Source organism: Poecile atricapillus, chromosome 1 (genome assembly GCF_030490865.1).
Source record: "Poecile atricapillus isolate bPoeAtr1 chromosome 1, bPoeAtr1.hap1, whole genome shotgun sequence".
NCBI classification, from domain to species: domain Eukaryota; kingdom Metazoa; phylum Chordata; class Aves; order Passeriformes; family Paridae; genus Poecile; species Poecile atricapillus.
Window position 1 is genome coordinate 115,782,517 of NC_081249.1, and position 12,884 is coordinate 115,795,400.

General features: G+C 48.2%; 1 protein-coding gene across 1 annotated transcript in view; it reads left to right on the top strand.

The window, feature by feature from the left end:
* The window catches only part of LOC131582114 (glutamate receptor ionotropic, kainate 1), a 105,329-nt gene that overhangs the window by 47,179 nt on the left and 45,266 nt on the right, over positions 1-12,884 (top strand). The window contains exons 2-4 of the mRNA XM_058844986.1: positions 4,240-4,407; positions 6,977-7,234; positions 10,669-10,850. Of these exons, the coding sequence (XP_058700969.1) occupies positions 4,240-4,407; positions 6,977-7,234; positions 10,669-10,850 (608 nt within the window). The remainder of the gene's footprint in view (positions 1-4,239; positions 4,408-6,976; positions 7,235-10,668; positions 10,851-12,884) is intronic.

Here is a 12,884-nt window from a genome sequence, read left to right on the forward strand (position 1 = left end):
GTAGTTGTGACATTTTCCTTGCTGTAGGGATTTTTGTGCTCAGAGAGTGAATGGAGCTGATGCTTTGCCCTGCCTGTCACTTTGGCTCACTCACATGGCTCAGCCCCTTGTGGCAGAGCAGCTGTACCCAGGCTGTCATTCCCTCTTACTTTCCACTGGTAAATTCCATGGAGGGGCAGTTACTGGTTTTTTCCTTCGTCCCTGAAGAAATCACGTTACAAATGATGTGCTGTAAGTGAAAAGTCAGGTCTGCCACTGACCAGGACACAGCAGCCTTTGATTTGCTGTGGAGAATTCAGTCTCTGACTGAGGGAGGAGGGAACTGAAAGGGAGGACTCCAAAATTTACAATTTCCCAATTACCAATTTTACCAGTTACCAATTAGAAATTACCCAAGTGCTACCAGCAGCCCAACATGAAAGCCAGTGCTTGTTTTCACACTCAGCAATAACAGCTTCCTACCTGGAACATCATTTCTGTCTTGAGTTAACATTCCTCCCTCCCTCCCTCCCTCCCTCCCTCCCTCCCTCCCTCCCTCCCTCCCTCCCTCCCTCCCTCCCTCCCTCCCTCCCTCCCTCCCTCCCTCCCTCCCTCCCTCCCTCCCTCCCTCCCTCCCTCCCTCCCTCCCTCCTTCCCTCCTTCCCTCCTTCCTTCCTTCCTTCCTTCCTTCCTTCCTTCCTTCCTTCCTTCCTTCCTTCCTTCCTTCCTTCCTTCCTTCCTTCCTTCCTTCCTTCCTTCCTTCCTTCCTTCCTTCCTTCCTTCCTTCCTTCCTTCCTTCCTTCCTTCCTTCCTTCCTTCCTTCCTTCCTTCCTTCCTTCCTTCCTTCCTTCCTTCCTTCCTTCCTTCCTTCCTTCCTTCCTTCCTTCCTTCCTTCCTTCCTTCCTTCCTTCCTTCCTTCCTTCCTTCCTTCCTTCCTTCCTTCCTTCCTTCCTTCCCTCCTTCCCTCCTTCCCTCCTTCCCTCCTTCCCTCCTTCCCTCCCTCCCTCCCTCCCTCCCTCCCTCCCTCCCTCCCTCCCTCCCTCCCTCCCTCCCTCCCTCCCTCCCTCCCTCCCTCCCTCCCTCCCTCCCTCCCTCCTTCCCTCCTTCCTTCCCTCCTTCCCTCCTTCCCTCCTTCCCTCCTTCCCTCCTTCCCTCCTTCCCTCCTTCCTTCCTTCCTTCCTTCCTTCCTTCCTTCCTTCCTTCCTTCCTTCCTTCCTTCCTTCCTTCCTTCCTTCCTTCCTTCCTTCCTTCCTTCCTTCCTTCCTTCCTTCCTTCCTTCCTTCCTTCCTTCCTTCCTTCCTTCCTTCCTTCCTTCCTTCCTTCCTTCCTTCCTTCCTTCCTTCCTTCCTTCCTTCCTTCCTTCCTCCCTTCCTCCCTTCCTCCCTTCCTCCCTTCCTCCCTTCCTCCCTTCCTCCCTTCCTCCCTTCCTCCCTTCCTCCCTCCCTCCCTCCCTCCCTCCCTCCCTCCCTCCCTTCCTCCCTTCCTCCCATTAATTTGTTTTTACAATGTTGTACAATAATTATTTTATTTAAATGAATCATCTGACAAACTAGTTCTTCATAAAACTTGTCACTTACTCTGCTGTTTTTCTTTTAACCTGGACCTTACAATAAATTCTGAGCTTGGCTGTCAGTCAGCACCAGAAGAAGGAGAAGAGACTATTTATGGAATTGCTGGATTTCATTAGGGATGTATGGATGAAAATGCTACAGCACAGCTTGTTTGTGATGCAGATTTATCGAGTAATTCAACTCCTTTTTAGCAGCTGAATAGGCCTGAACAGAAGAATCAAGCTCCAATAGGTACAGTCCAAGCCTCTTAAATGCAAAATCCCCCAGCTCAGTCACAGTAAGGAATTATTGCCTCAAAAACTCCCTCATGGGCTTGGCCCATAGGTGTGGGACTGGATGAGCTTTGAGACCCCCTCCAAGCCAGACCATTCCATGACTCCCTGTTTTATCCAGGGTATGTCACCAACAAATAAAGGCTGCAGTCAGAGTTCCTGTGAGTGCTTTCCTGCTCCATTATGTGTGTAAAAAGAGCCTGCAAGTGTATTGATAGTGCAGAGTTTAATTTGTTTGCTCAGAAAATGCATCCACACAAAACTTCCCCTCTTTGCATCACTCCTCCTTTCCCTCCCTGCCTTCCTGCTGCCCACTGAGCGTTCACTCTTTTCCAAAAGGAAAAATCCAGAGGAATTCTGCTAATGAAGTATAAATAGTTCCTGGTTATACATCATTAATTAAAATTAATCTCCATTTAACAGGCAGTTGATTAGAGGGATGGAAATAGTTCTGGCCCTAGAATGAGGAAGTGCTTGTGCACATCCAGGTATGAAGGTTGCCTCAAGGGTGGTTGGATGAAGTAGTTTTAATTAATTAAAAAAAAAAATTAAAAAAGCAGAAAGTGCTGGAATGCACAGTAATAATTTCTGAGGTGGAGGGTTTTTTTTTGCCAAGATCAAATGGCAGAATGCCCATCCTGTTGGAAGTGGGGAGGGATTGTGGGCACCCTTATTTCCAGGTTATCCAGGCTGTCCCCTGTACCGTGACATCCACCTTCCCTGGTGGAACAATGCTCTGCTGCTTCCCTCAGGCATTCAAGGGAAACTCAGCAGTGGAACATTTCTGGCCCAAGCCCAGGCTGAAAAGAATTGTCTTCCTTGGGTGAAATGAGGGAAAGATAATTGAATTTAACCACTAAACTTGCTGGGATCATAGCTGGGATGAGGAATTACAGGATTGGATTTGAAAGGACAAGCTTTAGATTTTTTTTCCCTTCAGGTTTTCTGGAGTTTGCAGCTCTGGAAAATCCTGCTGGCTTTTAGCATTCCACTGGATGTTTTGGTTCCAAGTCCTGCACTCAGGCTTTTATTTTTATTTTTATTTTATTTTTTGGCTGTTTTTGTGTATTACACTCTTTTGTAATCACTCGGATGTTTTCTGAGGAAGAGGGAAGAAGTGTTAGATTCTGATACCTGCACATTGTACGTGAGAAATCCATGGAGTGTACGAGAAAATTGCTGAAGCTGGCAGATTGTTTAAGTCATGTCAAGGCATTGCTCTGTGTGGGTTCAGGAGATAAAATAATGCTGTTTATTCCAGAGGAGCCCGGGATAACATTACCAGACTGGGGCTGGTAGCCTCCAGGGTTCTTCATTGCTGGATTAAAATTCAAACCAGGTTCTGATTCCAGTGTGTTCCCATTTCTGATGGCCAGCTAATGGCTGCACTATTCCTACATGGAATCAAAACCACAGGAGATTGCAGCTCATGAGCTGAATGCATTCAGATTGCCAGAAATTACAAAGAGAGTGGCCTCAAATTCAACATGGGGAAATGTGTGAGAAATCCAGAGTATTCTCTAGTGACATGCACTAAATGAGTAAATTATACTTGCAAAATCAAGCACTGAAGCTGGAGATTGCTGTTTAGAGGAGCTGGTTTTTTAAAATTAGCTGTGTTTGCTGTGCATTCCTCAAATCCCACTGCCCCTGGTCAGTGGGAATATGCTGTTGGCACAGTAAGGTCTCTAGAGGCTGGACATCCCAGCCTACTGGGACAGGCTGTGGCCTCGAGACACCTTCCCCATCCCAGGATACACTCCAGGGAAGATCATTACACTTCCAAAATTTGGGTTATTCCCAGTCCTCTTTAGGAAAGCTTGCTCACTTGCCTTTTGGAAAGCTTGTGCTGTGTCCACAGGTTCAGCTCCTTTTCCTGGGAAAAAGTAAAAATATTCCCCTGTCCCTGAGCAAGCTGAGGAATGACCAGCAACGCTGCCTGAGGTTTATGAAAATCCACAGGAAACACAGAGCTTGAGGGGAGATTCTCAGTCTGTTTGCTCTCAAACTCCTCAGTGGATCTTGGACGGCCAGATGTGCAGGGACACTTCAGAAAACGTCCACATGGCTCATTCCCAAATGTGGATTAGACTGGAGCAGGGAGAACAAGAGCCATGTCCATCCCTACTTTCATTAGAAAGGAGCTGGGTAGAAGTTTTCAGAAGCATTTAAAATGTTCCTCTGGAAAGGCTGGACAATAAACACGCGTCATCTTCCCCAGATGTTTGAGAGCAACATTCACAGCACTGAGTTAACCCCAGTGCAGATAAAAACTAATGATCATTAATGATCTTGCTGTAGTGCTTTGATCAGCCATCGGGTTTGACATGATGAACGCTCATCATTTGTTTTTTCCCCTCTTTCTGTGCGGCAATTAAGAGGTGAATAATCCTTCACATTTATCTCTGTTCCAACAGGAGGGATATTTGAAACTGTGGAAAATGAACCTGTTAATATTGAAGAATTGGCGTTCAAGTTTGCTGTCACCAACATTAATAGAAACAGAACACTGATGCCTAATACCACATTAACCTATGACATCCAGAGAATTAACCTTTTCGATAGTTTTGAAGCCTCAAGAAGAGGTAAATATCTCAATTACTGTGTCAGTTACATGTGTGGTTTGTGCTCTGTGCCTTTCCCCATCCTGATCTCCTTTTCTGCCCTGCTTGCATCATGTGTACCAACAGGAACAGAAAATTAATCTTTCAAAGGTGGTTGAACTAAGAATCAAGCTGGGCTTGGACCTGTCATGTGCTTTCTGAATAAACCCCTACGTCCTGTCTGCATGCTAAGAGCCCCAGATGGCAGGTGACGAGTCCAAGCCACTTTTCTTTCCAAAACATAGATTTGCCACCTGGAATTCTGAAGAAAAATGATCAGGGACTCACAGGAAGCACAGTGGGATGCCACAACCCATAATTAGCACAGATACCCATTACTGGTAAATTATTTCCACTGCATTTTAAGGACCAGAGGCCAGTAGTCCCCCTGGCCTTAAATAATAATGCTCAGTGGCCTGGGGATAGAAATAAGTTTCTCTGTTATAAACAACTGTAAGAATTGAAATGGTCAACTTGGGAAATTTTTTGCCTCTTCTTTTTTTTTTTTCTCTTGAGAAGGAAAATTATGGCCCAGTTTACTCCCATCTAATTGACTTGCAGGCCAAAACAGAGAGGGATAATAAGTCACAATATTCCTAAACTCCATGTGTTCCTTGGCTCTAGGAAGCAAGCTTGAAGTTTGATAAAATGTTATAAAGAGCAGCCCAGTTCCTGGAACTGGATTTGCTAGAAGGCTGGAAAATAAAAATGCCTCACTTCAGAAACCAAGCTGGTGACCTGTCACCTTTCAAACATCTACACTACCAAATTTTCCTCATGCTACTTCAGTTTCTTAGGAAGAGTGGAGAAAAGAAGAATGATTTCAAAGAACATCAAAAATAGCTTTAAATGGCACTTTCTGCATTCCTTTTCACTTATCAGGTACATGCTGGAGCTATATACTATAGAATCTCAAGTGTGGTGGATTTATAATCGATAGAATCCAGGCAGATACAGATCCAGGCAGATACAGCATTTCAGATTCCCCGTAGAGTGAGAATCTCTTCTGTGACTGTTGTGAAAGTGCCTTCTCCACTTAATATATAGGAAGTTGTCAATATACATGCAAGAAACTCACACAGACAGCAGTAATTTCTTCTCATCATGAATTATTGAAGTTATTTATGGAATTTGCACATTAAAACCTGTGATCTTTTAGAAAGGCTTCTGAATTAAACCTGGAAAGCCCGTGCACTTCATGCTGTCTGTGAAACATTCATTTGTAGAATGGAAACAGAAAATAATTGATTTTCTGTCATATTCTATTACAGCCAGAGAGCTAAACAGGAATTTAAAGAATCTCAGCTCATTGTGGAAGTCAGTGTATTTAATATTTCCTTCAATCAGAGTAATTTCTAACCTTCCCACCCTCACAAAGAGAGCAGCCCTGCAGCTCAGTGCAGGACCTTGTCCCAGTCGGGAGCCTTGTAAAAAACATTGGCAGTAAATTTTACCAATAGACAGAAATAACTGATATTACTTCATCTCCTGCCTGTTAGCCTGCAAAGACATGGGAGAGAAAGAAAGATGCAAAGACAGCTGCAGGCAGGGCTCTTCAGGCTGAGATATGGGCACAAGGAGAAGGAAGCCTTTGTTGACGTATTTGGCTGATTTGGAGGGGTATAAACGCCAGTGTGTGAGGGTTCTTTATTTCCCGAGGGCTGTAGGCATTCCTGGCTGCTCTGAAAACACAGATTATGGAGCGTGGAGCCCTTTGCTGCTCAGCTCCCTGCAGCAGCCTCAAATTAGAGAAGCTCACACAGGTAGAAAGGTGTCGGTCCCAGGGGATCCACGGGGAGCCTGCTGTGGCTCCAGGGATGTATTACCTGATGCTCTGCAGTGGAACTTCATTTCTGTGACATTCCTTGGGCAGCCAGAGAGCTCCTGGTTCCTTCAGGATGAAGCCATTCTGAGAAAGGCAGTCCAGGAATCCATGTGATCTGCAAGGCAATGAGCAGAGAAGGTTTTGGTTGTGGCAAGCAGGGTCAAGGGTATAAAGCTGATCAGTAAAGCCATTTTCAGAACCACATTCAAACCAGAAGTTGGAAAAGACCTCTGAGCCCATGGACTCCCAGCTGTGCCTGATCCCCACCCTGTCCCCAGCCCAGGGCCACCTCAACCTTTCCTTGGGCACCTCCAGGGATGGGGACTCCAAACCTCCCTGGGCAGCCCCTGCCACTGTGTAAAACCCCTTTCCATGAGGAAATTCCTGCTGATGTCCAACCTGGCCCAGCCTGAGGCCATTCCCTGTCCTCCTGTTACCCCCCGGCTGTCCCCTCCTGTCAGGGAGTTGTGCAGAGCCAGAAGGGCCCCCTGAGCCTCCTTTTCTCCAGGCTGAGCCCCTTTCCCAGCTCCCTCAGCCTTTCCCTTAACCCTCTAAATCACCCCTGAAGACCTCAGGAGCCACTGGCACATCTCTCGGTGGGTCCCAGAGCAATGCAGTGCTCCGTTCTCTCTTTGAAGGGATGGGGATGGGAGCAGGATAAAAGCTGGCAGTGAGCATCCCACAGGTCCCGTGCTTTTGCCCACCAAGAGCCTCCTGTCCCCTCAGCCTGTGACCAGCTGGCCCTGGGTGTGGCAGCGCTGTTCGGGCCGGCTCACAGCTCGTCGGTCAGCGCCGTGCAGTCCATCTGCAACGCCCTGGAGGTGCCGCACATCCAGACCCGCTGGAAGCACCCCACCGTGGACAACAGGGATGCCTTCTACATCAACCTGTACCCCGACTACGCTGCCATCAGCAGGGCCGTCCTGGACCTCGTGCTCTACTACAACTGGAAAATTGTCACCGTGGTGTACGAGGACAGCACGGGTGAGTGGGGCTGGGCTGCGGGGCCGGGGTCCATCAGACCCTGCCATGCCCTCAGCAGCTGCCCTGGCTTACAGGAGAAAAAGCCCTGTCCCGCTACTGCTGTGGCTTTTGGAAAGCTGCTCGCTTCACCAGAGCTCGGGACAGAGCCCCTGGGGTTTGAATAGTCAATCCCATTTTGCTTCCTGCTTCTGGAACCCGTAATACAGCCTCAAACTGATCCCAGGATCCCAGAACCTGGAGATCACCCAGTCTAACCCCCCAGCCAAGGCAGGGTCACCTGGAGCAGGTGACACAGGAATTTGGGATTTTGGGATGTCCCCAGAGAGGGAGACTCCAGGCCCACCCTGGGCAGCTGTCCCAGGGCTCTGCCCCTCCATGGACAGAAGTTCTTCCTCAGGCTGAGGTGGAACTTGTTGTGTTTCAGTTCACGGCCACTGCTCCTCATCCTGTCACTGGCACCACTGAGCAGAGTCTGGCACCATCCTCTGAGAGCCCTGGGGATGTTGGTGTGCACTGAGGGGATGTTGGTGTGCACTGAGGGGATGTTGGTGTGCATTGAGGGGATGTTGGTGTCACTGAGGGGATGTTGGTGTGCACTGAGGGGATGTTGGTGTCACTGAGGGGATGTTGGTGTGCACTGAGGGGATGTTGGTGTCACTGAGGGGATGTTGGTGTGCACTGAGGGGATGTTGGTGTGCATTGAGGGGATGTTGGTGTGCACTGAGGGGATGTTGGTGTCACTGAGGGGATGTTGGTGTCACTGAGGGGATGTTGGTGTGCATTGAGGGGATGTTGGTGTGCACTGAGGGGATGTTGGTGTCACTGAGGGGATGTTGGTGTGCATTGAGGGGATGTTGGTGTGCACTGAGGGGATGTTGGTGTCACTGAGGGGATGTTGGTGTGCATTGAGGGGATGTTGGTGTGCACTGAGGGGATGTTGGTGTCACTGAGGGGATGTTGGTGTGCATTGAGGGGATGTTGGTGTGCACTGAGGGGATGTTGGTGTGCATTGAGGGGATGTTGGTGTGCACTGAGGGGATGTTGGTGTCACTGAGGGGATGTTGGTGTGCACTGAGGGGATGTTGGTGTGCACTGAGGGGATGTTGGTGTCACTGAGGGGATGTTGGTGTCACTGAGGGGATGTTGGTGTGCATTGAGGGGATGTTGGTGTCACTGAGGGGATGTTGGTGTGCACTGAGGGGATGTTGGTGTCACTGAGGGGATGTTGGTGTCACTGAGGGGATGTTGGTGTGCATTGAGGGGATGTTGGTGTGCACTGAGGGGATGTTGGTGTGCATTGAGGGGATGTTGGTGTGCATTAAGGGATCCCCTCTCAGCCTTCCCTTGCCCAGAGTGACCAGGCCCAGCTCCCACAGCCTCTCCTCATAGAAGAGATGCTCCAGACCCCTCACCCTCTCTGTGCCTCCCACTGGACTTTCTGCAGTAGTTCCTAGAGACATCTTCTAGACAGAATAGAAACAAGGAGAGGTTTTTTCCAGTCCACCAACCACCATATCAAGTTGGCATTCCAAAACACCAAGTGCTCAGCTACAAAAATGCCTGATATTAAAGAGATTTCATTTGCAGAGGTATTTGCAAAGTAAATTAATCATCAATCATCTTATTAACCCAGAGTCAGGAAAGTAAACATGTCAACTTTGATCAGTATAAATAGTTCTTGGATTTGGGGTTAGAGTGATGCCAGTTAACCCAAGCTCTTTTGTTTCCCATCCCTGATGTTTGACATGGTTACACCACAAGGAATAAAAACAATTTGGCTGGGTAGGACGGAGCACCCTCGTCTCCTGGGAGGTGTCCCTGCCCAGGGTAGGGGGTGGCACTGGATGGGCTCAGGGGGTCAGGCTTTTGCCATGTCCTCCAGAAAAAGAGCTGCAGTTCTTTCCATGGCTGCTTTGGCTTCTCCAGGACACCACACTTAGGCTCCATCTCCACTTCACGTGGCAGCAGGAAGTGTTGGGAAGTGCAAGGTCCCAGTCTGATGTGACCAAAGGAGATATTTTAAGGCACACAGTAATTTCTCCCCCCTAAATGGAGAGGAAGGTGGGTTGGAAAGTCCTTTATTTTTTTTTTTTTTGTTGGTTTTTTTTTTTTTTTGTTTTTCACCACACCTGCACTCAAGCACTTTTTGTTGCTGGGAAGACAAACACCAGTTCTCAGTACGAGGTGTGGATGAGATGAAGGCTTCCATGAATGCTGGACTCCTCCTCCCAAACCTCAGCTTTCCCTCCTGGAGCTGCTGTCCCAGGGCACTGCAGACAGGAGCGAGCCCTTGGGACTTGGGCTGCACTTTCCAGCCAGGTGACACCGACCCCTTTCCCACCATAGCCAGCTCCAGTGGTCTCTGTTCCTCAGCTGGCCCCTGGCCAGCTCCCAGTGCATGCAGCATTTCCAGCTGGACACTCAGAATGTTCCACATTCTCTGTTGATGAGGAGGGACAGCAGCTTCTCCCTCCACGTGTCCAGTATTGAGTGAAAGCCAAAAGCCCTGGACTCAGTGAGCCCTCAGAATCTGGGAGGGAAGAGGGAGCTTTGTCTTGCCTTCAATGTGCCACTCAACCATGTTCACACCCCACACAAATATTATCTCCACTCCCAGCAGGAGAGGCAGGAGCTCCTTAATTTTAATAATTTGTTTGATTTTTGTTCGAGAAGCACTCCTTGCCTGTGTTCTCTCTCTCTCTATGCATGTTTTTAAGGCAGCCTTTTCCTTCCCCTCAGCAGGAGATCAGGAATTTTTTGTGGGAGAATTGCATTCATGGATAATGAGAGGCTGTAATCACACACCTCAAAGAGCTCTTAACTATCTTCCCTCGGTTTTGGAGGCAAATGGCAAATGGCACAGGAGTGCTGATTTAGCCAGTGGAACTGCACTGTGTTTAAACACTTGGACGAGGCTCTGGCTGAGCTCCACTGACTTCAGCTAAGGCATGTAAAGCTGTTCCAGCTGAACACCAGCTCTGAGAAATCACCTGTGTTTGAGGACATAGAGCTGCATCTCAAAAGATTCTGTAAGATCTCACAGCTGCTGAGTGACATCAGGCAGGAAAGTTAGAGGCTTTATCAGTTTTATCTTCTTGCTGTTTGGTATTGGAATAATAATGAGCTGCACAAGAAGAAGCCTTATTTGCTTTTTATGTCTCAATTTAAACGTACTGCAATATGTTTATATTGTATTATATCAATGCAAACATATCCTGTAGTCAACCAGTTAAAAACACCTTTCAAAATATTTAGATGTTGAAGCCAAGTATAAACATGGGAATGAAAGGCTTTAATAATATTAGTTAGGAAGCTGTCAAATATGTAACTAGCAATTATCCTTAGGGAGAGTGGAGTGTGAGAAACCCTGTTTAACTGACAAGAAATCCTTGTGGCACAGGATGGTGATTGTGTCCTTGCCTGTCATTTTTCAGGTCTCATTCGCCTGCAGGAGCTCATCAAAGCCCCTTCCAGATACAACATTAAAATCAAAATCCGCCAGCTGCCCTCTGGGAACAAGGATGCCAGGCCTCTGCTGAAGGAAATGAAGAAGGGCAAGGAGTTCTATGTGATATTCGATTGCTCGCACGAGACGGCGGCAGAAATCCTCAAGCAGGTACCAGGGACGGGGACGCAGAGCTCCACCTCAGCCTTGTACCCTGAAATCCTCTCTGATTTCACTTCCTGGGAGCACTAAACCCAAAGGCCTGGGCCAGGGGTTTGTGAATGCAGGGACAGAAGTGACAACAAAAGGTGCCACAGAGCCCCTGACATGCCCAGAGAGCCCCACGTGTGTCCCACAGGAGCAAAAAGGCTTTTCTTTCTGACATTCCAGGCGCTGCCTGACTAGGGACAGCATCACTTCATGGGCTTCAGCTTGTCCTGGTTTAATCAACAGAGTTTTTATTTCTTTCCCATTAAAAAAAAAAAAAAAAGGGGGCAGAATCAGAAGAAAAAACTATCTTTTAAAGCAATGAGAGAGGTTGTTGTGTGAGGGCTGGCCTAGCCCAAGTGTGAGATTTGGGCAGCCACAGCAGGCAAGGACAAACACAGCTTGACATTAATGGGCTGGCACGTTCCCAGGGGCACACAAGGAGTGGTGGGAATCAGAATTTACTGGTGTCACTTGTTGTATATTCCTTGACAATCAAAGTCTAAAGCACAGTGTTAGCCTGCAGAAAATAGCTCCATACATTTTGAGGGCAGATCCCTTCTTGCTGCACCTGCAGGGATGAGGGATGAGTTGTTATTTCTCCTGCCAATCAAGCTGATGTGATACCCTGATCACAATAGAGCACCAGAGAGCTTCCACTAACTAAGTGCCCATAAAAGTCCCTTTCTGTTCCCATCCCAGAATGTTTTACTGAAATACTGAGGTTCTGCAGAGCAGCTTTTCATGCCAAAGTTGGTAAGGCAAGTTATTGCATTCCTGTGTGGAGCCTGGACTCTTCCTCTCCAGGCTGTAGAGAACTGGGACTTGCAGAATCAGCTGCAGCACAAAATTCCTGTGAGCTTGTAGGGTGAGGTTTCCTGCTCTCAGGAATGCTGCCCTGCAGCACATGTTAGGATTTCCTCTCTGTGAATGCTTTGAAGTTCAGGGGTGGGGAGGGCACTGTAGGGCACTGCTTGGGCAGGGGGAGTGGGCTGTCCCCCCAGTCTGCTTCTTGCAGGGCTGCCCAAAAGTATCCCCACTTTTGGCTGCTCCAAAAGGAGATCTGTGGGGGAAGAGTTAAGTTGACAACACAGATTTTGAAGGACCGGCAAGATGAAGGTACAGATGTCTGGCACAATGCAGAAGGCACAAATCTTCCAATATGCCAGGCTGAGTATGGAAAAAAACCCCAAAACAAAACCCAAGTGTCAAAAGAAGAGGAGGGAGTGCTGAAAGATGCACTAAAGCAGGGCAAAGCAGCAGAAAAGTTTGTGTGGGATATGGATCAGCCAGAGAAGTGACAGGCTGCAGATACAGATAATGCTCTCCAGTGCCTGAAGAACTGGGGGAAGGAGAGGGAATGACAGTGTGGGAGATAACAGGAAGATTGAGAGAGGTACACCTGTGGGTCAGTGCTGTGGGAGAGGAAACAACATAAATACAGGCTGGAAAGAAAGGGAAAATGGCTTTTCTGTGAGCTAGTTCTGTGGCTGGGTGTGGATGCTGGCAGCAATAACTCGGGGGTTGAGTCCCTCCCTGCCAGAAACAGCTGTGAAATGTGCAGGCGTGGAGGGCTCCGAATTGCTGTGGGACTCCCCTGATGGCAGGTTACAGGAAGAGCCCTGGTTCACCTCCCTATCCCTGCACTCACAAACCCCTCTGTCATTTTACCCTGTCTGGAAGCAAGATATCAAACACTGGAGAAATCATTTCAAGGAAACTCTGTGACATCTGTAGAGAATATTTTTGGCTTTGCAAACACACCAGTAGCCATCACAGGAAAAACAGGTGTTGTTAAATTATGTAAGATTTCTAACAGGAGCAGGACTCAAGGTCACCTAAAGCTGTCCCTACAGCAGCTCTTTCTTGTCTGTTCACTGTTTTTAGGTAGTAGGTGTTTGGTAGCCCATGGAACAGGGAGGGGACACCAGCTGTGGCACTGCTTGTTACCCAGGGAGGGAGGTGCCCATAAGCTCCTCTGGGAGCAGGATTAGCCCA